General features: G+C 36.6%; 1 protein-coding gene and 1 long non-coding RNA gene across 4 annotated transcripts in view; one reads left to right on the forward strand and one right to left on the reverse strand.

Annotated features, from left to right (window-relative positions):
• Window positions 1-3451: 3451 nt before the first annotated feature.
• Window positions 3452-27829, reverse strand: part of ESYT2 (extended synaptotagmin 2) — an 80827-nt gene continuing 56449 nt past the window's right edge. Inside the window, exons 9-24 of one of the 3 annotated variants that reach the window (XM_088159114.1) lie at window positions 27563-27739; window positions 27039-27121; window positions 25762-25810; window positions 25015-25104; window positions 24352-24447; window positions 21425-21526; window positions 16956-17018; window positions 14983-15057; window positions 14278-14364; window positions 13379-13528; window positions 11959-12347; window positions 9753-9851; window positions 9093-9224; window positions 7671-7776; window positions 6707-6756; window positions 3452-6584 (exon numbers count right to left, since the gene is read on the reverse strand). In XM_088159114.1, the coding sequence (XP_088015240.1) occupies window positions 6539-6584; window positions 6707-6756; window positions 7671-7776; window positions 9093-9224; window positions 9753-9851; window positions 11959-12347; window positions 13379-13528; window positions 14278-14364; window positions 14983-15057; window positions 16956-17018; window positions 21425-21526; window positions 24352-24447; window positions 25015-25104; window positions 25762-25810; window positions 27039-27121; window positions 27563-27739 (1794 nt within the window). In that variant the 3' untranslated portion in view covers window positions 3452-6538. The remainder of the gene's footprint in view (window positions 6585-6706; window positions 6757-7670; window positions 7777-9092; window positions 9225-9752; window positions 9852-11958; window positions 12348-13378; window positions 13529-14277; window positions 14365-14982; window positions 15058-16955; window positions 17019-21424; window positions 21527-24351; window positions 24448-25014; window positions 25105-25761; window positions 25811-27038; window positions 27122-27562; window positions 27740-27829) is intronic. The other 2 variants (XM_014872239.2, XM_014872240.2) reach the window with 2 other exon arrangements.
• On the forward strand, window positions 12342-27568 carry LOC148225066 (uncharacterized). Its single transcript, XR_015801263.1, has 3 exons — window positions 12342-13348; window positions 21880-22038; window positions 27419-27568. It is a non-coding gene; the product is annotated as an uncharacterized LOC148225066 (long non-coding RNA).

Here is a 27829-nt window from a genome sequence, read left to right on the forward strand (position 1 = left end):
GTCTGCACTACCATCTAGTGGAATGTAACAGTACCTTCAGAAATAAACACTGGGCACCAATGACTATACATGGAAAAACTTTAACGTCTCAATGTGAAAAACATGATTAGCAAAACTAAAATGTTTTTGTAAAAAAAAAAAAATCGAAATTAAGCATTTTTTATGTCTCAAATAATCCGAACTTGAAAAAGCATATTGAATAAAAAAATATGGCATAGAACAAAGTTGCCTAAAACTAAGATTGAAACTTGTCAGAAAGCTAATCTTAGTATTTTAAACTTTTGATTCCAACTTTACTTATTTTACATGCAAATTAATTAATCATTTACCAAATAAAACAAAGAACTAGCATTGCTATTGCTAACAATACCATTCATGAGTCATGAATATCCACTTCCACTAACCCATTTTTACCCTTTATTTCATTTTCATCACCTCGACAAATGACGGGTCTAGAGACAATCCAAATCCTTTGTTTGGATGCTGTTGTCAATTCATCAAATGTATCCAGTGGGACTCTGAGCTGGAAATTACAAGAGAGCACCCATTCAGAAGCTATCATAGTTACTTGAGCTCAGAGAATTTAATGATTCATGCCAAACTAGATAAACTTACCTATAAATTGTAGCTGGAAAACATTGCAACACAGTAACTTCAACTTAACCCAAGAGATAGCAACAATAATCATACACAACACATCAGGGATTTCAGCCTATCAGTTGAAGTATTTCTGCCATGGAAGTCTGCATGAAACTGTCTTGCAAAATATTCTGTATTAAATTATTAATCATTATGACATGCTTAGTAAGCTTTAGTTGTCAGGCTCTCAGAGTTTGTAGAATAACAGACTAGCTTGCAAATTCAACTAGAATAAAAGGACAAAAAACTTGTTTGAAATTTCACGCTGGAAACAAGCTCTATTAAATGCATGCACCCTTTTTGAGTTTAGGGATCTTGACCCAGTTACTGAGTAGAATTAGTGACCTTCATTCAGTACTACAATTACCATTTTGCTCACATTATCTATGTTACAACTCAAGTTCTATGCACAGATTAATGTATTTTTAATTCCTATCCAATCCTGACTCAGCAAAGCTTGCAGCTCCTAGCTGTGGCTCCTTGTGTCTGCCCAGCTGGAGTAGCTAGATGTCCATCCCTGAGAGCTTGGGCTCAGGAAGGAGAGTGCTCAGAAAGACCTCCAGCACAGGCCACGAGTGCACAGAGCTCCAGCACATTTACTGAGCTCACCTTAATGTTTAAAAAAACAGACTTTGGAGCCAGAGAATTGAGGTTGGAAGGGACCTCACCAGTTCATCTAGTGCAACATCCTGCAGAACGGAACTACTTTGCTTAAATAATTAATAAATAAAATTAATAATCAGTTAGATCCTTACCACACAGCTGATGAGTGAATTCACAGGACATAGCTGGGTGCAGGGACATCACAACTTTCTTCTGTCATTTCTTGCACAGAGGCTGAGGTGCTTGGTGCCCAGCTCTGAGAGCACCAAGGGTTCACACCCTTCCACTGTGTGGGTGTGAAAGGCTGGATTCTTGCCTAGCTTTGGGCTGTCCTTGGACATGTTCCTATATGGATCTTAAAGGGAAGTATGATTATTATTAGGCCTTAATTCCCTTGCTATAAAATTTACAGCTACCGAGGACTCAAATATTAACATGAAAGACAGGTTGGCTTCACTTTGTTGGTATCTGAGGAAACAGATGCAGGAGCCTGCTCAAATTGGATTCCACTGTAGATGACTGGCAAGCAGTATTCCCTGCAGACAGTGAGAACAGAGAGTATCACCTCTAGCACATGAATACAGATTAGACAACTTTCCTCCCAGAGCTGCCATCTACTCTGGCAGCTAAATTTACTGCATAACACTGGAAGAAATACAAGTGGATTTTTGCATTTCTCATAAAACATATTTCAGAAGGTGCCTGAGAATATTGTTGAGAGCCTGCCTGACTTAGAAATCAGTAGGAAAGCATACAACAGTTGGACACTTTGGAATATACAAAATCACCATTTGAGATTAAATAACCTGACCACTTCAGCAGCCAGCTACAACCAAATAGGTCCGGGACAATCTGCAGTTTTGGTTCTTTCTACCCAAAGGTAACACCCAACAGGCAGAATTTGTTTGGGGAAAAATATAAACAATTAAATTGATTTAAAAATGTACTTCATAGGAAACAAATTTTGTATTCAGCTCTTATCTGAGAAAAATACTAAAAATAGCCACATTGGTAACTTTATTGGCAAACACTGTTCTAGGTAGAGACTAGATGAACTAAAAGCCCAAACAGCAAATACTAAGAAGAATCCTAGGCTGGGGTGAGCCTATCAGATTAATACCAAAGCCATCTGCAGGCACATCTTGCACAGTTACTTGTGCTCTCTAATAAGATCTGTGAATACACAAGCAGTGCTGATCCAGGTACCACCTGTCTTGCAGGACTGAATAGAAGGTTTGATCTTGACCCAAGTCATGAAAATGCTGGCACTTGATCAGTACTGGCACTGCCAGGGAGTGTGCAATCCAGAACCACCTCGCCATGAGGGAAATGTGGAGACAGCCATGCTTTTCCTTGGCTTTAGGTGCCTTCCCATTGATTAGCAGATGCTTTTTATTCTGCTTAAAAAGGGACACATCTCCTCTAAGGAAAAAAAAAAAACCAAACCAAAATGGAACATAATTTTGTAGTTAGTAACATTAAAGATTACCCAGTGGGGCCCATTCTGAATGGGATAGTGACTGATTGATGAAGTTTTGCAGCTTTTATTTATGGCTGATGATAACTGACTGAATATGATGAATTCAGACAAGCTGTAGCTGTTTATGGGAAGAGGTATCATAATTAATGACAGAATTGTAACTAATTATAAACTAATGTTTAATGCAAAGAGCATAATTTCTATGGCGCTTTTTCTGGAATGGATAGAGGATACAACACCTCTTATTTATGCAGTACATCATTATATTTTAAATCAGTATTTGCCTTACCAAGCAAATGAAAGAATAGGAAAGAATGCTACAGGGAGAAATCTGCTGATTCAAAATCTAAAGCAGTTAAAATTCAGTTCTAAGTCCTTTTGAAAGCATAATCAATGAAAATTATTTAATAAGTGCTAGAATTACAATAATTTGTTCAATTGATCAATTTAAGAGAAAAAGAAACCACTGAAGTTGAACAAAGGACCTACTAGTTCTTATGAGTGAATCTGTTCCAGAACAAGCACAGAAATCCCATGAAGTATCCTCCACTTCTCACTCCACTTTCTCTCATGTAAGACCCAAAATCTGCCTCTAGATATTACAGGAAGGCTCCCTAAGTTACAGAAGTGTGGATACAGGACTATTTTAAAAATTCACTTCATTGTGTTACCAGTTACAACAGGGATATGCAAGAGAGCAGAAGGGGTAGAGGGAAGCAACACACTGACTTCCATATGAACCATTTATTGAATAAATACATGCATCATAATGTAGAATTACATGAGCAAAAAAGGCAATCTGTACAAAATTGATTACCCTTTGTTCTCATTTTAACTCTCACCATTTGCTGCAGCTCTGATAAAGGATTCAAGACAGAAAATTAAAACTCTCTCAGTCCACTTCCAAGTGATATCCATGCTGATTTGAGTTCGAGTTATACCACTGCTATATTTAAGAAAGCTGGTTTTCTTGTCAGTGAAGCAGAGTAATTCTAAAAACAGTTTCAATAGTACAGAACATGTGTTGGTACATACAGGTAGCAAAGCTTATTTTTAACCATTTTTTAAACATCTTCATATGTTCATATTTTAAGGCACAGGATAAACAAGAACTACATGAAAAGCTATTAGTTGATATTGAATAAATGACTTGATAATGAGGTGCAATTTTTTCCCAGAGGCAAAACTGTCCTTCCTACTTCCATACAAATGGAACAACTGGAATTTGGTAATACAAAAGTTGCATCCACTGTCCAAAGAATCGATCTCATCTAGGCACTCACAGTCTGATCCAAATTCACTCAGGAGAATTTTTCTGAAGATCTGGTATCCAGAACTGATAGACTATGGGAATTCTAGTTGCTGAATTGCAATGACAGTTCAATCTCTTAATTACAGATTCCTAAATGGAAAATGGGATCTCTAAGAACCAATCCCTAATTTTAGGTAGTGAGCTATTTTGAAAACCTGCGCTATATTCTTCATTCAGTCATTCACTGTGCTATCCTTTCACATCTGCCTAAACACGGCATTATTTTCCACATAGAAACTTTAAAATACAGAATTTTTTTTTTGTTCAAGTGCAGTTTTCTGTCCCCAGACTTCACTTAAGACTTGAAACACTGAATCAGTTTAACACTCTATTTTTTGGCTGCAGATCAAACTCTGTGCAGTCACTGGCCAAGATGTAGAGCAAATATCCTTCAACCTCAGACTGAACCAAGGCAAAAGATAATTATGTTGAACTGCTACTCTTACATCTCATTTATTCAGATTAGCATTTGGTTTCTTCATTTTCATTGCATTAAGAACAATTCTCTGTCTTTCCATTCTTACCATCTTAATGGAGAACTAGCAAAGAAAATATATTTCATAATATATTTTATATGAATAGATGAGTAAATATATAGCTACCCATACATTCCAATATACAGTGAAGCCTTCAAATGGAAAATGTTTTCTTATGAAGAATCGCTACTCCCCAGCCCAATAACAGCAGTTACAGTGCAATTTATAATGTAAGATTGTTTGATAAAATTGTCTTATATAAAACATGGCAATGAGAAGGCCATCGCTGTATAGAGCTGTATGATGCAGTTCACACATATCTATAACAAATGTTCATGTTAAATTGAATTTAGACAAACTTAAATTTTTAGACTTGAAAAAGACAAAAAGCTACATCTATGGTAGGCACTTTGGTACATCTGGTAATGTAGGCAAATTCTACATCTAGAGTTAAGGTTCTGTCAGTAGTCTTACAATAAAGCTAATTTCAAGAGTTTATCACTCTGCTTTAAAATTCTTTCTTGGCTGAGACATCATTCTAGAATCTTAGCTAAATAACATACTTTGTCTAATTGCATACTTCTCCAAGGATGAGGACACTGGCTCTGGCAAAAGCCAAGTTATTCTCTTGGATTCTTAATGCACATTTTTCTAACAGTCTGAAAAAACTTACCAGAAAAAGAAAAATCAGTTCTGAATACAAAAGAAGTTTCCCATAATTCATAAAATTAGAGTTACGAGCTCAGCTCTTGGGGCTGATGCACTCCCTCAGATCCTGCCTGCCTGGATCACTTTTGGTGTCCCTGCTGCCTCCTGCCCAGCCCAGGGCACTGCTTCAGGAGGAGAGCATTGCTCAGAAACCTGCATGGAGCCCTGAAGGGCATTTTGTTCATGCACCAAACACACGAAGTAGCAATGAAGCAACTGTCAAAGACAGCCAGGTTCATCTCGGTTCCCCACTTTCTGACCTACTGGTGTTCATTTGAGGATTGCAGAAGGTATCACATAACATACATTTTAGCACAGTACTGTAGAATAAAAATAACATATGTCTTGTACATATGCCTACTATATGAACTTAACTTGCAAGCTGATTTGTCTACTTATAAATTAGTGAAACATGGTGGTAAGGACAGTTTAAAGTGGTTAGAGATCTTCTTTATAATACAGAAAAATCCATATCCTCATACCCTCAAAAAATCATGTCCAGAGTACAGGAATAAATAACAAAATCCAACTGAACCTGTATAATAAAACTGTACTGTTTGTTACATTTACTCCGTTAAATGAAAACTCAGATTTAGAAATTGATTTGTGGACCTCATCCTCTATTTATACAATATTTATAGAATTCTCCTTTTTATTTATAATATTCTATAGCATGATTTCCCAATAATACATTTATATATAAATATTAAAATGTTAATGTTTTATACATTTTAAGCTAGCCCCACTGGGCCAGAAACACCATAAAGTAAAAATGTTTTCCTGCAGTTTCTTTCCGCAGAATATCACAAAATGATTAAGACCATTGTGCTGCAAAGACAAAAGAGATTCATCTGAAGAAATTAACATGCATTTAGAAGAAAATATCTGTATCCTTTATCTAACTTTCTTCTGAATTCAAACCAGCATGAAAGAATTATAAAAATAGTATATATTTACATGGTACAGTATACCTTGGTGAGATATAAAACAAGGCAGGAAAACAGCAGAACACATTCTTTTCACTTTCTAGCAGGTACAGCCATCATAAAGATCAATTTAAACACAAAAGATTACTTTACTGTACTATTGCACATTACAGTAACACATAGAACTGTTTAGCAAAATAAAATACAAAGTTTAACAATGAGGAAGGCTATGACTAAATGAAATGACCAAGTGTTATAAAATTATTGGGGAGGTGTCTAAGAACTAAATCAGTAAAGCTATAAAAATAATATTGGTACATCTCTGAAAACAATGTGTTAAAAATATATAAAGGTTGGCAAAATTATGCATGAGGAATTCCTGGTGTCTATGGGCCTAACTTGCACCATGTGGCCTTGTACCATCTTCTGTCAAATCATACCTGAAAAAGAAAAACCCAAAGGATTCATTTTTTTACATTTAGCATGTATTATTAAAACTATTATTAACACAGTAGTTGTTAATATATAGTATTGTTATTAAGAAAGGAAATGTTATACTTACCACTGGGTCCAGCCTTTAGCAAGTTCTTCAGATGCCAGAGGTATTAATACCTGTGGAAAGTTAAATTACCAATCAATGCACTGTGTGTGCCTTTCATTCTATTTCTATTAAAGATCAAATCTGACAATCCTGTAAACTACAGTGTAAGCAATGCCATTGGTAAATGATGTATTTTACATCCTTGTCATCACAGCTCTCTGTTATCTGCCTAAAATTTCAAGTTGCTGGTTTTGACCTTAAAATCCACACCTTTCAGTGGTACAGTCCCAGAGCACGTCACAGCATGGCAGCGGCCATCAGCAGATGTGTGCCTAAAGAGCTTTCTGGATGAACAGGAACATTGAGGACACTGTTCACCACAAACTGACCATGACTCTGTATCTCTCATTCTCTTCACAGAGCTCAAATATGGCAATTTGAAAGGGTGTAGGAATTTACTATTCCTTTCTCATGCTCCAAATCACACGTGTAGCAAATCGGGTGATTTAATGTGTGCCCATAGAACACTGAAGTTACAAACACAACAGCTGGTGTTGGCATTGGGAATGTCTCCAGTAGCAGCTCTTTCTCATGGGTTTTACAAACTGGGAATTTAATTACTTGTGTGTTTTGCTAAATACTCGTTTGTCTTTCCAGTTTTGTCTGAACATTTTCTGAAATAATGCCTGGTTTCTACTGGTTCTTTCTTTCTCTGACAGCATGATTAGTAAGTCTGACAAGCACATTTCTTTTGTTACTGTGAACTTATCACTCTCCAGAAGAGATTACTGCCTCATCTTCCTAAGTCCAGCTCTGCAATCTGTTCCCTCCCCTTACTAAAGCCTGACATCTAAGGCACCTGTAATTTTTTAAGGCTTCACACCTGAATCAGATGCTTCAGCCAACATGAACTCATATGTGAAGAGGATTTTTGTTTTGTATAATAACAAGCTGTATTTACAGAATTTGCTTATTGTCAACTTACTTTGCCAAGCAGCCCTTTATCTTTGGACAAGAATCCACCACTGTTCTTCACTGCTACATCTAGTGTTCTTCTCTGTACTTCAGGCAGGGAAACACTGAAATCAAACCTGACAGGCAAAGAGATGCTTTAGAGGGAATTCTGTACCACAGGTGCAAGTTCAGTCCCTGTAGCTAAACAGCCACTCAAATCAAAATCAAACCATCTCCTTCCCCAAATTAAAAAATGAGGTCTGAGACAAATAAAGAAAGAAATCCCAATGTTTTGCCTAAATTTTTTCTTGAAAACTGTGATCAATATCAACATCAAATGTTTGAGACTTCTGTTACCTTTGGCCTCTAGAGGCCACTGGTAAAACGAAACAAACACATGAGCAAGACAAAAGTAGGAAAAGCTCAAGCACTGACTCTAGAGAAATGAGAATGTGGAATCCTACTGTACTGAGAGCTCAGTATTAGTATTTTCTAAAAGGGAAAGATTGGTCAGTTGTACTGTAATTGATAAGCAGAGCTCCTTTTCTTTTCTGGCTGGCTAAAGAAAACTATCAAAGATAGCTCTTTGCTAGAGCTGAAACTTAGACAAAGTCAGGACAAGGGTATACCACACCTACATCTATTTGTCACTACAGTTCTTAAACAGCTTTATTGCTTTGCAATATATTTTCCTTGGAAAGGCACGGCAAAATAAATCTATAACCTGGAATGAACAGGAGAGAGCTGCACTACCAAGAAAATCTGCTGGAGCCTCTAAGGATTTACAGATTTGCCTTGGACTGTGTGTTTTCCCTGAGTTCATTTGCTGTCGGTAGAAAAAGGTCTTTATTGAAAAGTGATGGGTGGGAGAGTAAGGGGCAGACATGGGAGGGAAACTACTATCAAAAATATGACTGCAAGGATAAGGATTTTTTTGCAATATAATATTGCACAAGCTGGTACAACTTCCAGCATATGGGCCAGGATATAATCTACAAGGAAATTTCCTGACTCCCTGGATGCTGGGAAGTGCCACTGAGTGACTGAGCAATGTGACCATGCACAGGCACTGGCTGGCAGCATCAGCCAGGCACTCAGCTAGCCAAAAGCTTTCTGGCAGGAAGGGAGCCAGCAGCACTGGCCAGCTAAAGGCACTCATGTTCTCACCACCTGCCAGGACAGCAAATCCTGCAGCTCAGCTACCAGCACAAGGGGCATGGAACTGGTGTAGGTAGGCAGCAAAGACAGAAGTGGCTCCTAATAGCAAAAAGGGCTGTAGTGATAACAGGGAATAGGGGAGAAGAGCTATTACAGCAGAGGAGGAAGGTATGATTAAGTTTAATGGTGACAACCAGGAACTTCAACAGCTCACCCTTCAGTAAGCACAGAAATCCTGATTTGACAGCTTTGCAATTCCATGATACAAAACTACTACACATAGTTTAGAACCTACATTTGATCAAACACTGGGTTTAATGTCTTCTTTGATACGTGTGTTTTTCTTCTTCCTGATCGTCTCTTATCAGGCAACAAATACATTCGCACATAGGGATCGGATCCTTCTTCAGAAAACGCTATGAGATTTCTGTGAAAAAACACGGAAAAGCACTTAGAAAATCAACGAGGCATTGCTGAATAGAAGTGTCTACACTACCATTACTTCATTTAGTACATGAAGCAGTTCCCCTGCACAAAATACGGTGTGGAGTGACTTGTACAAGACCCGATGACCAGTAAGCAGAGAGCAGAGGTGGGAATGCAATGTTTCCTGAATTTTAATTTGATGTTTAGATATAGCTTTCTAGAAATCACGTGTTTTGGTCATTCTGTAAAAAATTCAGTCTCTTAGAAACAGCTTTCAGATACCGCTGACAAAAATCTAAATGTCATTTTCATTAAAAATCTGACAGAAGCATAATAGACAAATCACGGCAAGATCTTCCACAAAGTTTCTACTGATTCTGAGTACAGCTCTGTATATTTTTGCATTTATGCATATGTTGTTTTTAAAATAGCAAAGATTAACCAATCCACTTAATAGTAAGCCAGGATATAATAAACGTTATAAAGAAATATGCCCAGATATGAGACTGTATATTTACTGTATGCTCACCTGCAGGAATGCACCACCACAATCAGTTTGTTTCTTTGGGAACTATGACGAATTGTTAGCTGAATCTGTCCTAATGGAGATTGCCCCAGAGTTGTTCCACTGCAGGAAAAGGCAGAACATTATGCTTAGATTTTGAAATGCACATTAGAAGTAAGATTTAACTGAGCAGTCTTCCCAGAAATCATGTTATCCATTTAACTTCTCTAGACCAATGTGAAAGAAGAGAACACATGTAAGCATGTGAGCATATCCTCATCAGATTCTTGTACTTCAGTTCCTTGGCAAACAGCTCTGCTCTCCAAAATAGATCAGGTTTTCTTGTCAGTTTAGAGTCAGCTGCTCCTTAATACTTCGAAAATCATTATGAGTAAAAATCTTGCTTGCCCTAAAGTAAACATCAAAGCAGCATCTAGGAAATTGGAAAGAATAATAGTGCTTACTGCAATGAAAACCTCAGCCATGGGTTACCTAAGGCCAGAAGTCAACTAGAAGACCAGCTAATTCTTTTCTAAATTCTCGTATCATAGAAATATAGACATTCTTGAGATTAAAATAGTGATAATTTAAATCCACTCCCTGTTGTAAAAGCTCAAATTACAGTATAAACACAACCATTTTACTTTTCTTTAGCTTATATCATCATAAAAATAAGATTAGGATAAATTTACATTAACAGACCATATTTAAATAAAAACTAAGTATCATGCTTAAGTATTTGTGTTTTAAAGAATGGCCAACATGTGCAGTTCCCTCATCTCCATGAAATGCTCATTTTAGTTTGTGTGAACTGACTACAAGTATTTTCTACATCACACAGGACAGTATGTGCCATATTTGCCATTTCTCAGCCACTTGCAGGATATCTTATCTTCAAGGGAAAAGAGAGCCTGTTTTGTGAATACCTACTACAAAGTGATTGATCCATAAAAATTCCGAAGTTATTCACTTAAAAAAAATAGAATGAAGTTTTAATTTCAGTATTTTCTTAGTTAAAATAATAAAATTATAAAAAAATCAGACAAGTGGTCTGCAATAAAGGACCTCATTACCTGTAGCTTTACCACTCATACCAAAGGACAAAGTATGACATTTGTGCATTACATGACGAGTAGTATTTCAATCTTTATCACAATTAACAAATTCTAACTCAGTTTTGGATCAGGAGAGACACTGACAAAGTCAAGCCAAGTAAGCATGTGATTATGAAGATAAATGGGGGTCTGGAGCCACATAAGCAGGTGGTGTATTTGTACCAACTGAAGAGAGAGCCAACAGCAGACTCAACTGCAGCCCTTCCACTACTTAAAACTGCCACTTTAGAGAAATCAAGTCAGACTCCTCAGAGCTGAACACAGTAAAATAACAAGAGGCCACAGTCAAGCTGCAGCAAGATGAATTTCAATAGAAATAAGGAAGAAGGTTTTAACAGTGGAGTGGTTCAGCACTGGAGTTGCTGAACAGGTTTATGGCATCTCTATCCCTGGAGATAACCAAAAGTTGTTTGGACAAGGCCCAAGAAACCTGATCTAACTTGGAAGAGGGATTTGCTTTGAGCAGAGGGATGACCAACCAGAGATTCTGTCCAACCTCTGTGACTCAGTTGATTCTATGAACTCTGACAGAGAAAAAGATGAATTGCAATCTCTTGCAAATAAAACAATAAAATCTTCCTACTTAGGTTCACAGAGAAGCTCCATGAATAGGAAATGAATAGTTTCCAGTCTCCTATTCAGAGCAGGATGGCTGCTTAGCTGTCTGTACTTGGTAAATATAGCTGCTCACTGAGGCAAGTAAAAAAAATTGAAGAACTTAAGGAAGAATGCTGCAGCAATCTTCAGTGACTGCATAGTAACTGACTACCCATTTAACATTCTTCATAGTCAAATATCCCTCTGAGTTATTTAAAAAGACCAACTATTTCCAGCTTAATTGGCTTAATTAATGCTAATAGGATTCAGTGGTGAAACAGGCAAGTACTCCTATGAAACTACAGAGTGCAGCTATGAGAAGAAATGGGACTTCCAGACGATCACAGTAAGGAACTTCTAATTGCAGCTTCTGTCTGAGATACCAGGCAGAAGCAGAAAATCGGAATGACTGCACAGTGAGAAGTATTACTAAGATGTGAACTAAGCACTGGTGCTTTGGTGCCCCTCTTTGTGAGGCAGCCGAGATGTGCTGCAGGAGCACGCGCTGCGGGCCGTACTTCTCGAGCTGCCGCAGCCGCTGGCGCAGCTCCTGCGTGGCGATGGGCAGGGAGATGTCGGAGGCGATGCTGGGCGTGGGCTCCTTCACCGACAGGTGGCTCGGGGAGCACGAGAAGTTGGAGGCGTGAAGGCTGGACGAGCTGCGGCTGAGATCTGTTGGCCACTGCGGGCTGGCATTGGGAGGCTGACTTTTATCAGCTGTATCAGTCTTTTTATCACTGTCAGTCACTGGGGATGCTGGAACAGACTTGTTTGGGTCAGATGTTGGCGAGACAGGAACCTGAGGCTTAAAAGATGATTTTCGTGCATCTTTGGAAAGCGATGGCCTTTTCACTTGAGCTGAGTGTTGATGATCTGGAGATCTTGCCTGCTTTTCAAGAGAAAGGACCTGGATACAGGAAAATACACATAATGTTACTATTCTGCAGTATAAGAAACAGGAACAAATTTGTTTCTACAAGAGTACCGGTTGGTCACAAGTTGTAAATTTAAGACACCAAAGCAGAACCAAAACCATTCAGACTTACTGCCTCTACAATATGAAATGCTTTGCATGACAAAACACATCTCCACCTTCTTCATGGCAACTGCACTAAGTACAAAGCAATGTGAAATTCTCTATTCATTAATAAATATTCTCCTCATTATTCCCTTCCCATATTCTAAGCACTTCTGGTGTAAGTGCTATTTACTTTGCAGTTCTAGCCATCTGGAAAGATATTCTTTAATTTTTTCTTCTACCCTTTTGAAATTTGATTTTACATCACTACTTTTTCTCATTAATTTTCCTTGCTTTCTTTTATAGGTTAGTTTAATTTATTAATGACATGGAAGCGACAAAGTGCTTTATAAAGAAAAATAACAGAAGTCTGACAGTATTTGCAAAGAGATATAATACTTTATTAAACCAAATTATTTAGACAGGGAAAAAAAGACAAACCAACTTTCAGGTAGGCAAGTTTTGTTTTCAAAACTAATATGTTTGAAAGCTGGTTTGAATTTTTCCAGTACTATGCAGGTACTTCCTTCCCTTATACACTTTATTTTTTAAGACCATCAGAACCTCAGTTCTATTTCTAAATAATGGCTACTTCACTGATCTGTAGCCTAAGGGGTTCAAAAGATATTTGAAGGAATTCAGATTCAAAACATGATTTCCAAACTAAAGCCACAGGGAAGCTCGGTTTTAATTAATGCAGGTCACTACTGTTTCATTTTGAGAATTGTACAGTTTTCAATTGGACTGTATTTAAATTAGAGACTATCTCTGTGTACTGACAGCTCTGCACGACCAAGGACACTTGACAAGTGACATCAAAGGGAATGTACTTCTTCAGCTTCTTCAAAAGCTGCCAGGCCAGAGATGACAAGCCCAAAATATGCTTTCAGGTATTTACAATGGGAAAGGTTTTAGAGTACCCTGAGTGCAATCTTCATGTTTATAGTGCTGTTGGGACCAGAGTTGCTCAGGTGGAACCGCTGATGCATAGTTAAATCTTCACTCTCTAGCAACTGGCTTAGAGGCAGCTTGAAGTTCCCCAAAGAACACTGGTGTTGTTCATCCCTCACCTGAAGGAACACAGAAATTAACTCACTTTGTATCATCTGCTTTGTAAGAATTCAAAGAAGGAAATTACATTTTTATTCAAAAACAAAAAATACAAACGATATTGAAAGTAGTTTGTTCTTAAACCAAGTTTCCCTGATTTTAAGATTACATTGAAGGAGATAAAAACAAATTTATTACTGCCTCATTTCTTCAACCTTATCTTCTACAACAAAAGTAATACAGAAAAGTAACCACCATATCTACATCTACCAGACCCTTGATCAAAATAACTACACAGCTTCCAAACTGTCCATGTGAAAATTAATTCCTACAGCTATTAGAGGAAGAGTGACTAAGACAGTCCTCCTTTACAGTTCAGTCTCTTAGAACTAAGTCATGGGTCATAGACATGTCAACAGCATAAAGGGATATGGTATTTGGATAAAGTGAATACTTTCCTTGGTATGAGAGAGGAAAGATTCCAAGTTCCAAACTGGTATACCAAATTTACTTTTGGATTTTTTTTAAATTAGAAAAGACAACCATTAACTATGTTATTCATGTGAGAGCCTGGTTATAGTTTTCTTTCCTTTTATTAGTAAACAGAAATAAACATTTAATTGCCTGGTTTAAAAAAAAATACTTGAAGTATAATTTTAATGGTGTTCACATTATATTCAGTCTCATTTCATAACAGCCTTTATTGTATGAATGTTACTACTGCAACATCTTAGAACAGAAAGGTATCTAAAGAGAGTGAGACACATACCTCAACTTCAAGATCTTGTCTTTTGGGATTGTGTACAAAGAAAGTAAAGTTTTCCTCCCATACTGGTTCATTGGTCTTGTATCTAATCTGAAGTTAAGAAAAAAGGAAGTATACAAATTATAAAACAGTTTGTCTAGTCAAGAGATGAGCACATTTTTCATTTTGGCGTTTTATTTGGTGCAAAGAAGGGCAGCAAGGCTTGGGAAGGGTCCAGAAAACAAGTCTGATGAGGAACAGCTGAGGGAGCTGCGGTTGTTTAGTCTCAAGGAGGCTCAGGGGGAACCTTATTGCTCTCTGCAACTCCCTGACAGGAAGCTGCCTGAAAGGAGGCTGCAGCCAGGTGGGGTCAGCCTCTTCTCCCAGGCAACCAGGGACAGGACAAGAGGACACAGTCAAACTGCACCAGAGCAAGTTTGTGCCAGGCATTAGAAAAAAATTCTTCACAGAAATAATGACTGGACACTGGAATGGGCTGCCCAGGGAGGTGGTGGAGTCACCATCCCTGGAGGTGTTTAAGCAAAGACTGGATGTGGCACTTGGTGCCATGGATTAGTTGATAAGGTGGTTTTAGGTCATAGGTTGTAATCCTTGGCTGCTCGTTGCCAGTTTCAGCTCTGGTGGTAACTCAGTGTTGTGTATATGCCCCCATGGTTTGGTAGCCAAATGCCAAGCTCACAGAGCCAAGTGTAAAGAGCAGGAACTTACCTTACTCTCCTGTGCCTTGTGTCCAACTGACAGCAAAACAAGTGGGTTGGGATTGCTGTTTATTTTCTTTCCTGACTGGTAAAGAAAAAGCGACAACTTTGCTTTCAGAATAAAGCACAACCTCTCCCCTCTGAAACTTAATGCTTGCATCTTAAAAATACAAATCATATGCATTCTACTACATGCTTCTCTATTATTCTCAGTATTTTATTCAGCTGGCTGGAATGGCAGACTGGCGAGTAGCTGGTGAACACATCAACATGGAGGCATCCAACTACCTAAATATGCTGAAGCAAAATGCTGCTAAATAAGCAGGAGTTTTAGACTTCTTTCCATTTTCTTTAAATGAAACTGGTAAGATGCAAATTCTTATCTTTTAATGAGCATTACAATCCCCAAAGCTAATGAAGCATAGTTAAAACTGCAAAATGAATATTGCATGCAGATGGGAGATATAAAGAAAACACAAGCTCAGGAACTTTATATACAGAATTATTAAATTGGATGGGGTATCCAACACTGATGTTCCTTACTTTTCAGTTTGGGGAGAAAGAATATGCACTATAATGTATGTGAGGGATATTTCTACAGTTTACCAAATACTCTTTATTAGAGAATCAATCATCTGCCATATCTGAGCCTTGCTCACCAGCTGTATAGCATTACATCAAACTGTGAAAACAAACATCAGTTTAGAAACAAATTATATATGCAAAGGAACATTCCAACTATGTTTCTTTCATGAATTTCAATTTAATGTAACAAAAATTCAATTCGGAAAGAAAATTTAGACATGAAAGTTAATCATCTCAAGCAGGTGTTAATGCCGTTTAAAAAGCCTAGAAAATGTAGGATACATGGTTATTTTGAGATCTACCCTGTAGGAAAATCAGGTATATCAAGAGAAAGTTAGTTAGAATCTTCTTAATGCATGTAAGGTCACAATTGCAACCAAGTGATTCAAATATTTTGTATTTTTAAATTAAGATAGATACATTTTTTTATCTGAACTTAGATTCTGGACATAATACCTCCACTAATAATTCTCAACTTTAATGTGACATACTGCTTAGAACCATACTTTCTTTTAGAAATAAAGCTGTTAAGAAAGCACTCCTTTCTTGGATGAATGCTGCCTTTCTTTTTTTATGATTTCCATTTAAAAAAATATTTAGCTCTCAAATAAAACCAAATACAAAGGTTTACAGAACAGAAAGCAAGCCATATTACACTGCAACTGATGGTGTTTTAAAATGGTAGGTGACATTATCTTCATTTTTATTTTGTCCACAAAATGGTGCCTGACAGTTTCTTCATAAAATGATGAAACTACAGAAGTTGACAAAAAGACCCTATCACTTATGCTGATATGTAAACAGGAATAATTTTAATTCAAATTAAGCAGGTAGCAATGTGCACACACATACAATGCACCTGTAACACCAGGTACTGACAGACTCGTTGCTGACAGCCTATTAAAGTCTGTCCCTTGATCAAGTTACTCCAGCTGAGCACATGGCTTAGCCCTTTCCAAGTTTGCCTACCAAAAAGCTGGCCTAAATTCTTTAGCAGTCATATAAAAGATGTAAAACCTTCTACAAGCATCTAGCAGGAACAAGATTATTCCAAACCAATCATTCAGAGTTGAGTGATAAGGTATCACTCAGTATGTAAAAGATGTCTTAGCTTTCATGTCAGCTTCATTCTTTAGTCACCACTACAAATTAGTTCTCACCATTTTTCCCCAGTCTTCTCAAGCAGCCTGTACTCCACTAATCTGATCTGGAGTTCAAATTACCACAGTATTTTAACATCTTGACACTGGCTTCTTGAAATGAAATTCAAGTAAAACAGAATTACACTAAGTATCTGGCAATAGAAATCCCATCCAGTGTTGGAAGTGGAGTGTTGCAGGCATTCGTGCATTTCCAATTACTCTTGTGACCTTAAATGGACAACTATATTAATGTTACCTTTAGGGCTTTCTGAACAGCAGCCTTCTTCAAGCCATCAGGGTTAAATTCTAATGGATTATTCTTTTAAGTCAGGAGAGAATGAACATAGGAAGGGTTAATAAGACATGCAATGAAGCAATTTCACTAGGTTAATAAATTATGACACGACAACATATGACAAAGCAGGGGGAAAAGAAAAATCAACCTAAAAAAATAAAACCAACATCTTTCAAACAAAACAATGAAGGACCACCACAACAACAAAAAGTCTGACAAAACTTTTATTTCTCTTCTCTTCTAGACATTTTTATTCTGCTTTATAACTAATATACCCGATTTCAGTCTGCTTGTATTTCTCTGTTAATTTTTTTTTTAATCCTAATAAAGATAATTCTCAAAATATTTTTATTTAATGCCTGGTGCCCTATGAACTGCCTTCTGAATGAACCTTTTTAGAATTCGGTTGAGCATATTTTCACAACCCAGAAGCTTCTCTAACAAGTAATTATGCAAAGGAGTCCTTTTATGGGAGAAATTACAATATCTAATTGATAGGGATTTATATCATTATAAAAGTCAAAGTTCTTTAAGCCTCTTCAGAAAACTGATGCAAACACTGCATGCTAACTAGAATGAAGGTCTGCTATCTTACTCAGTTGAATGAAGACATGCAAATATACTAAAAACAGGAATTTAAACTGGCTTAGCAGGACAAAACCTCTGACTGCTTTCCATTAAATATGGAAATTTTAGAATTTTATTTTAAGATTAATATATTGTTCTTGAAGGGACAATGTCTACGAAAATTTGCATTCAATTCATATGAAATAGTTTTAGGAAATAAGACTTGTAAATAAAACAGACTTTAGATTAGTGCACTAATGGCTGGCTTTTTCTTTAGGGACACATTTTTGTTTCACGGGAGAATTCTGTTTTAGAAGCTGTAGAGTGCAGCAGTAAAAAATTGCATACTGGCTTTTTAAAATATTCTGGTTTATGAGCAGGAACTGATATTAATGCTTTGCCAAAAGAAATGCCTGTCTGAAATGAAAATCTAAGTGACTAAAATTTGAAAATATTTAACCTTTATGCAGAAATATTATTTTGCAGTTTCTTTTGGGATGTCATATACTCCAGTTGGCCAAAATATTCCAAAGATTCCTGGCATTTTCCTGCTTGAAAATTTTTATTTCAGAATGAACATACAATAGCCAACACAAAATCACAGAATATTCTGAGTTGGAAGCAACCCACAAGGAACATCAAGTCCAACTCTTAAACTTGAGAGAACCAGAAACAAAGTTTGACTACTTTTGTGGGATATTTTTCTTGAACATTATCTTTCTTAAAATAAAATCAAGAAATTGTCTACAGTTATTTATCTGATACATTAGGAACTTAGTATTGTAACTGCAGAACTTCAAAGATGGAGATTGCACACTATCTCCAGTTGAACCTAATTGAAACTAACTAGCCCTCATTGAAACTAAGGCTTAACTGCTTTTTATTAGGAAAATTTTAAATGCTTGACAGGTACGTTTTTTGGCTGGAGTTTAAGCACTGTTCCCTGTTTTATGACAAAGATAAAATTGGAACTTTGTTTGCACCAGTTGTGGATTCCCCATCCCTGGAAATATTCCAGGCCAGGTTGAATGGGGCCTTTGAGTAACCTGATCCAGTGCAACGTGTCCCTGCCCACGGTAGAGGGGCTTGAAGGAGATGATCTTTAAGGTCCCAAACCTTTCTGTGGCTCCATGATTTATCTCCTAAAGTTGAGCTCCCTCCCTCTGCTAGCCATGGTTACTGTCTCTCTCACCATCAGTGCAGTGCTCCAGACCTGAAATTGCTACAGCCAAGATCAGGGCCTTGGCAACAGCTAAGTAGAACAAAAGGATTAGGCCATACATCTCACAGGCTGCATTCCTCTTTTCTACATAGAGTACAGTGTTTTCTTTCATAACAACATGACACTGCACAATTACAAATCTCTTTCTGTAGAAAGATCTCTTTTCAAATCTCTTTCTATTTCCATCCCACATTTATAAGGATGCAATGACTGTCCTCTAAGGAGAAGTACCTGATTTTATCAGGTGGCATCTACAACTTACCAAGATAATTTTGAATCTTAAACTGCCACTCAATTTACTGAACTTTTTTTCCTTTCCATTTGCACTTGCATATTCAATACAAATCTTTCCCCTCCTATAGTATTATTTCAAAGAATTTTAGAAGTCAAAACCAAACCTATGTGATCATACATAAGGGTGGGCAACCACTGACTCCTGCATATTGAACATATCTCAATTCCTCTGGAATCATAGCAAGGATAGGCCAAGGAGGACATGAGCTGGGGCAAATTAAGCCAGGCTTCAGGTTTCAAGGGAAGAAGCTGCACATCCATGAAGATGGTGGCTGAAAGGCTGGGAAGAAGGAGACTCGGAGGAGAAAAGGGGGTGCCCAATATAAAAAGGGGAGTCCTTGCTTTGGGTGACAGAATAGTCTTGGTGTGGTTCTGAGTGTCTCTGCAGTTACAGGAAAAGAGGATGGGTTATCCAAGAAATACACTGATAATGACACAGTGGAATTCTCTAACAGCCAGTGACATTTGCAGTAAATCCTAATAACAAATCCATTAATTATACAAGTGAAAAACTGGTTTGTTATGCAGCCAGCTCCTGATGCAATATGCTTTGGCTATGACTCATTACTTCTTTAGACTCACTAAGTGTTGCTTGGGGTATCTCTGAATGCATCTTCACCAGATAACCAGGAGACTGTCACTACCTGTAAGAGCTAATTTTAAATATGTGTCATTTATATATTACACAGACACCAAAACTGTTATGAACTATCGATTATCATAAAACTAGTGTTACTTTTGGAAATTAAACTAACACAATTCTTACACCTTAACTTTAGCTAAATCAGATTTAGATGGGTAAATGTCTTGGTGTCACAAACCCAGATTTGCAGTAGCCAATAAACCATCTAGAAAGGAACAGAGAGCACTCAGAATTTTGCTCTCCCCATAGGAAGTGAGCTCCCTTTTTAACACTTCCCCAGTAACTCCTGTTACACATCAGCTATGGACTGAGCGTGCAGGTGTGAATGTTTGTGTAACTGCCCATGTTTAGGGATGCTCTGGGAACAGGCGCAGTTCTAGGGCTGCTTGCAGCAAGATCAGCACCCAGGACACTGCAGAGCCAGGCAGTTCCCAGTGCTGCAGAAGAGAATCCAGACCCAGCTTTCTTTGAACAGTTGCTGTTCCACTCTGACTCACAATCAGATTCAGGGATTTGGAAAGTTTTGTCTGATTTCTAAATAAATGCTCTATATAGACAACCTGTCTTAACACAAAGATCCTAAGATCCACAGAAACCATTAGGGCTACATCCTTAATCCAGCATTTTGATTTTTTTTTAATATAATAATGACTTTAAAGAGGTATCTAGTATTGGTATAACTAAAAGAAAGAGCAACTCCTTAACAGTTTTAACACTAAAATGATGGAACCTTAGGTTGTAAATGGTCTCATTCATTAATTTTTAACAAGATAGAGAATGGTTATAACTTTTTAGATACTTTAAAATTAACCTCTACAGAGAAAATAACAGAGAAAGGGTTTTTCTGGGCTTTGGAAACGTCTTTTAAAATCAAGGATTATGATGTAGCCAGCCAGTAACAAATTTATCTGCATAATCTCCAAAGACAAACCTACCTCTTTCTGACAAAAAGATATTTATTCTGAATAGATTCTCAGTCTTTTTGAAGATACCAATGTTGTACTTCCAGATTTAAGTGCAAGATACTCAGAGGCTCATCAGTTTTTAATAATTTTGTAACATTAAATTCAAGGAAAAAATATTACATGGTAGTTCACCCTAGCCTGGATTCTCCCAAATACAGACTAATTTGAAAAAAAGAAAAGGAGCTTGGGAATTTGCAAAACAAGGAGCATCATGGAGTGAGATAGAATTTACAAGGGAATTTATAGTTTGGGAAGCACAAAGAACTGCACCCATTTTTAAAGCAACTTGAACCAGTGTGGAGAGGTTGCAAGTTCTGACAAAACATTTAACTGTGTCACCTTTTAAAGAAACTATGGGGATGTTGGTTGCAATATTTATTATTTTAATTTCTTTGCAATAAAAGCCAACCATCAACCAGCACACAATGTGCTAGTAGAGTATGCATTTTATTTCCCAATGAATCAGCAATTTAAGTTTAACGTAATGAACTTTTACAACAATCTTATCTTGGGTTTTTATCATAGAAGGTTAGTTACTTACCCAATGATATGCTGATCAATGAAATTTAAGTAGCCTTTAAAATGCAATAAAAATAGCACAAAAACAATGCACACTTGTTGAAACCATGCAGGAAAACAAATTGCATGCTCTCATTCCACTAGAGTGAGTGGCTTTAGTAGCACTAATCCACACTCTGGCAGAGAAAAGGTACAATACAAACAATACCAGAGAACTCACAAATAGTGCTCTATAGAGTGAGGTAGTGTTTTCACAAAAGACTAGTCCCGATGCTCTCCTCTCTTTTAAGTATCCACACCCAAAGTTTCCCTCGTAGATACTCTTAGGAAGATGGAAATGGAAGGAGAAAGCAGAGTGATGGGATTGTGGCAGAATGAATGCATAAGCAGCTTTACTACACAGAAAAGTTAAGGAAAATAGTCAAAGGATTCCAGAGTAAACAGCAGGTAACAAAAAGTAAATACTTGTCATTATAAATAGTTTCATCCATTAAATGACTTTTTGTAGCACAGCAAGGTGGAATGCTTTTTGAATTTTATTTTCTTATTGATTACTTGACTATATTAACCCACTTTCCAGGCTCACTCTTGGTAGTTCAGATTTATATGGCAGGTCCAACTAATGTTTACTAACTCAGAGACCAGCCTTCTACACCATTTCTATTTCTCTTACAGCTAAATCATCCCAGTATGCCAGAAACTTACAACTATGATGAACCTGTACAAAAGAAAGGCCTGTGTTGGGGTAACTCAACACTAACTCGAACAAAACAAGGCTGAAGGCACGATCAAAAATGTACCAGTGATAAGCATTCACTTCAGGCAATTTTAAAGGTAATAAAAAGTAATTGTTAATGTAGAAAACATTTCCCTGTAACTTTTAAAGTTGTGCACAAAAGTCTTCAAACTATTAACATGGGTCAGTGTAATCTTAACCCTTCATTCTCTTTGAATTATCTCTTCTCCAAAAATACAAGCAATCCAAGAGATTAATTTGCTATTGCTCTACACAACCCCTACCACTGAACTTGAGCAAAACATGAGAAACCAGCAAATTTCACATTTAGTCTTGTAAATATTGCTCCATATTAAAATCTTATGGCCCTTAAAAAGCTCTGGTTATTTACAATTAACTGCAGTTCATGAAGAAGCTCCATGACATTGTCTTTCTAGAATATATAGGAACCTTTTCAGTTCTCCTGCATAAAGAAGTCCTCCCATGGTATTTCCTCCCTATTCGACATAACTGTGAAGTCTTTTGGTTTCTGGTTTGTGGAAAAAATTATTTAACACAGTATCATGTAATTCTATTGGAGAAAACTCGTACGTGGAATTTGCAACTGTTCCATGTTACTTTCTGTTATATTCTTTACAACACTGCAAAGAAAATGACTTGAAGTTAAATATTGAGTCATTTGTTGCAACTGCTTTTCTGGGCTGGTAGAAGAAGAAAAAAGTAAGAGGATTAAACAGGTCCCACATTATGATCATCATTCTCAACCCACCCAGGCAATTCTTGTACTGTAGACAGAGTATCAGATGCAGCAATAGGAAATCCAGGATCTGTTCCCAAATTTCCTCACTGGTCAGATTTGTGCAAAAAAACTCCCCCTTTCTGTGCCCTAGAGTGTAGAGATCTACTGATTAAATTTAAATGCACTGAAATGAAAATACTGTCTGCAAAAATAGGTAGAACTCAAGACTTGCAACCTGATCTTTCCAAAGATGGGAGACAATATTAGAGGATATTTGTTTAAAACAAAAAAAATTGATTTATGACAAAGCCTCAGAGTATTTGCTGGAGAATGTAACAGAGAATCAGAGCTGTATGGAAAAGACTGGAACTGGTGTATGAGAGAACTTTACATCTATTTTAAATGAGAGGCTTTAGTGTATTTTATCAAATATATTAAATTTGTAGCTGTGTCAGTAAAATCCAGTAGCTGAACAAGAAGATACATAAATTGGTTCAACTGAATTTAGTACACAAAACAGATGGCAGACAGTCTTTATCTGTTGCAGTACTCTGGAACTGATGCTAAGCACACTATAATTCTATTCTGTTCCTGCTTACTCTGTACTGTAGTAATTCTATTTTTTTTCTGCTAAGTTACAGATCTTGCCTGAATTCAATATACAATGAGGCTAAAAAAGTAACATGAGGATCCATTCCACATTAGTTTTTTTAGCTTTTAAAATAGCATAGAAATATTGCTTCCAAACTCTGCTCTATACCCCCTGGAACAGACATGAAATCACTAGTCAGTCATGTAAATTGTTTGGGCTACTAAGGCTGCATTTGTTACCACTCTGATTTAACTTAATTTTAACTTAAATTTCAGCAGACAAATCTGTAAAATGCATGCAAAAAAATCCAAAGCTTGAAAACTGTATTCTCTGATTAATATTTTAGTCAGCACTTCCAGAATCTCTCATCTAATAGCGATACTGAAAACCAGCAAAACTCAGTGAAGCTTCATGTATGTCTTTATGGTAGGATTAACTTTATTACTGCTATCAATTACAACCAGGAACAGTACTTCATTAACCTGAAATAAACTCCAAAACAAGTTATTTCACAGTCCTTTAGGATAAATTGATAGAGTGAGAGAACTATTTATTTTTATGTTTTGCACAATCAAATAAACCACCCTGCAGAAAACAATCTGACAGAAATCTTGTACAAGTATTCTGGCACTGTAACATCAACTGCACAGTATTAATTTCATGATGAGGACTTCAGTACCTTCAAATCTCCAGCAATACCCTAAGCCAGAGCAAGCAAGTTTACCTGATCACATGGAAGTGGTTTTTTTCCCAGTTAGTTCCTTAAAATTCCTCATGCTAATCCCATACGATTTATGGAAAACATGTAATAAAAACATGCAGCCTTTCAAGTCCAGGAAAGGAGCATTCTTTAAAGAAAAAACCATACTGATTAAAGAGTAATGTTTTATTAAATATATAGCTATAATACTATGCTACTAAAAAAGTGGACCTTACATTACACGTCTTGAAAGGAGAGGAATTATAGAGAAGATGGCACAGTGTGTGTTAGTAAAGCAGTGTGTCACACTACCAAGCAAGACATGCTGGGAGTACCCAAGGGACTCTGTGACAAAAGGTGTCCATGAGAATGTAACTTACAGGCAGATTTCTTGCTGAGTCCAAATACAGAATAAGCAATGCAGATGAAAGCCCATCATTAGCTTGGTCTTTATCAGCTCTAATGCTTGTTAGCACCTAAAACAAAAACACATTGTAAACCTTTCTAGAAACTAAGTATTACTATTTCTATCCCATTTCTGAAAAAAAAAAAAAAAAAAAAAAATCACACCAAAAAACCATCTCCCAAAAAGCAAACATTCATAAATTCACAGCATAAAGTATAAAAAATAAGTTTCCAAGACTCATACAGATATTTCAAAACAATTTGCATGGAAATTTGCACCTCATTTCCTACTTATTTTTTTTCAGATTGGACAGATTGTAAAATCATATCCAGCTTTATCTCCCAGACTAATGAAATGTTAACAGATATTCTCAAACAGTAACTTTAAGAGAAAAGAAGAGAACCACAAAAGCATTTGAAAATCTCATTTAAACCACTGACACTTATGACTGGTTTCAGATTTCTAAAGACAGACAGCTTGGAATAAAGCTTTATTATTCCAAGTAAAATTACACGTTTCTCCAAATTCACAGCAGCTAGAGAACTGGTTACATACTTAACAAATAAACAAAAAAGTCACAACAAAATCACCCCAAAACAATCAAGATTAGAATGAAGGTAATGTGTTCCTTTAATACCTTGTCTAGATTGTCAGCAGTTGGCATCAATGTGAGCCATTCCAGTTTTAAATGCAACTTTCCTTTGGACACTTCATCCAAAGTAAACCACTGAAAATTAAGAGAAGTAATGTGAAATAATCTGGCAAACAAATAAATGATTGCAATTGGTTCTTCAGGACATTTAGGAAGCACTAAAGTTTACTAAGAATCTCTCAGATCTGAAGTCCACACAACCTGAAAAGATGTGATCCATTCAAATGTCATATTTTACATAAAGTATTACAACACAGAATGATAAAACCACCCAGACAAACCTCTATGTTATATGATAAAAGCAGCTTTAAAATACCAAGAAAAATCTTAAAGTTCTATAAAAATGTTCTGAGAAAACAAACACTGAACAATGTTCCTATAAAATCTCTCTTACATATAGGACAAAAATTAGTCTGTCCAGCAAATAACTACTTTCTTGCAAAAAAACCTTCTCACCAAATATCTAGGTTACTAGTTTTTGCATTTGCATAGAAGTAACCTTAAAATCCCCAAGACTGACAAAAAATGTCATTATTTTTCAGATTTCACCAGTTTAGATATCTCTTAAACCACTGTACTGATCATCAGGGCATCTACTTATCCAGCATTAAGGTTATTCTTGCACATACAGGAACTATGCCCAGGAAAAATAATGCAAGAAAAATAATGCAAGAAAATAATGCATGTCCAATGTATGTGGTTTTTAACCCAAAACTTACTGAACTTGCTTACCTCATCTAGAAGACGTTCCTTTTCAACTTCAATTAAATCAATCATCAAACTAGAAAAATTGAGAAAAAGAAGTAGCATTTTAGCCAAGAAACAAAAGATCTAGCACAGAACTCAAGCACCACCCTGAGTATCCACTGAGATCAAAACAGCAGAATATTATTCTTTTAGCTTATTCTTTTACCTAAAAAAAGAAGTAAGGAATGAAATGGCTGAGCAAAGATGAGTGCAGGGTAACAAAAATGCAGTGTAGACTAGAGCCCATTTTGTAGCTATGAGGGCAACTGGCACAATATAACTCACATATATATGACCCAACTCTCAAAACAGAGAGCACATCCAAACTACCCACTGGAAATAGCACCTGGATATGTGCTATGACCAACTTCATGCTTTGGCAGTGTCTGGGAGAGTTCTAGTTCACACGAGCTAAAAATGTAGCAGAGAATGAAGTTGCTAAAAATTAAACAGAGCAGACAGTGCATGCCAGGGCATGAACATTTGTCTGGCTTTTTATTCTATTAGTACTGATATACACATTATGTCACTTCCTCCTACCATCACTTCAGTGTAAGATTAGGGAAGTGCAAAGAAAAAGAAGCCTTTGACCTACCCTACTTCTTTATTTTAATGAGAAGTAGGTACTGTTGCTCCTGTTAAGAGAAAAGGAGCTGGAAAGGTAAGGGAGCTCTACTCTGTACAGAAAGCAACAATGGGAAGTTCTAAAACTGCAAGAAATAAAGGTGACAAATTACTGGAGAAAGAAGCTGGCTAAAACCCTGAAATATTTATGGGTAAATGTCTATGGAGTCAGAGAGTGAGTCATGTTTGCAAAAGCATTACAGCAAAAATTTTTCTTTAATCAAAAAGTTAAGATCAGCTCTTAAGAGAAAAATAAACTCGAGACAGTCATTTAGAAGCTATGAAGATGAAGAAGATATAGAGTTATAGAACTATATTAACTTTGCCTGAAGAAAGAATTATGACTTAGAGCTAGCTCACAAACATTAAAGAAGCTAGAGCACAATTCTGGGTACCCACAATAGTCACCTGGTTTTTTCAAAAAAGATGTTAACATCTAGATGTGTATATACACACCCAAACACATTTTCATATAAATGTATTTACATACATGAAGTAGTTAGGGAATTACTTACTACCAAGATAATTGACAATTACATAGCAGAACAACTGCAATAAAATAAAAATAATAACTGAAGAAAAATTACAATATTTCATTTCTTCCCAATACCTACAAACATATTCTCCATAACATTTACCTTCCCAGGAAGTCATCTTTATCTGGATCTTCATCAAAGAGCTCAATCTCTAGCTCTTGTCCTGGATGTTCATACACTAAGGCCTGGAAGTTCAGTGAGAGAGCATTATCAGTAAATTATCAATGACCAGCTTGGTTAAATGGCATAATAACAATAAAACACTGAGCTGCAGTACCTTTGTATAATAAAATACATCAGTAAGCAAACACTTTAAAAACTGCAATTTAATGAGTACTGCAATTTTAAGAGCTTTTCAGATAAATCTGTCAATGTTGTCTCTAAAAGCCCAAGCTACTTTTTCAGAATTAATGATGTTCATTCTAGACCAAAAAAAAAGACTTAAATCAAGGGAGAAATTCTGTTTTTCTGTTTTCTTACAGAACTTTGGGCTTCTGGAGGGAGACATCAAGATGCTCCTTAAGGACACCCCCAAAATAACCTCTTTAGCAAAAGAAAGAGGATATTTCTTCTTTTGTTTCTTCTGTAAAGAACAACATACAACAAGGCACTTTTATTGGTTATACCTCATAAACTTCATTCCATTTTGGATTGAGATTTTCTTTGATGACCTTGCTTTGGAAAATCTGGTTGCCCACACGGATGATTCCATAAGGATCTGACTTTCCTTTGACAATCCCTTTTAGGTAAGTATCTTTCCCCTCCAGGTCCTGAGCTTCAATAAAGTGTATCCTCAGAACACCCTGAAAAAAGAGCAGATGAGTTTGCATCCATGTCATCACAATTTACACAACAGAGGTTTTAAAATTTCCATTGCCATTGCCTTAACATGA

This window comes from Sturnus vulgaris, chromosome 1 (assembly GCF_052056855.1).
Source record: "Sturnus vulgaris isolate bStuVul1 chromosome 1, bStuVul1.hap1, whole genome shotgun sequence".
Classification (NCBI taxonomy): Eukaryota; Metazoa; Chordata; class Aves; order Passeriformes; family Sturnidae; genus Sturnus; species Sturnus vulgaris.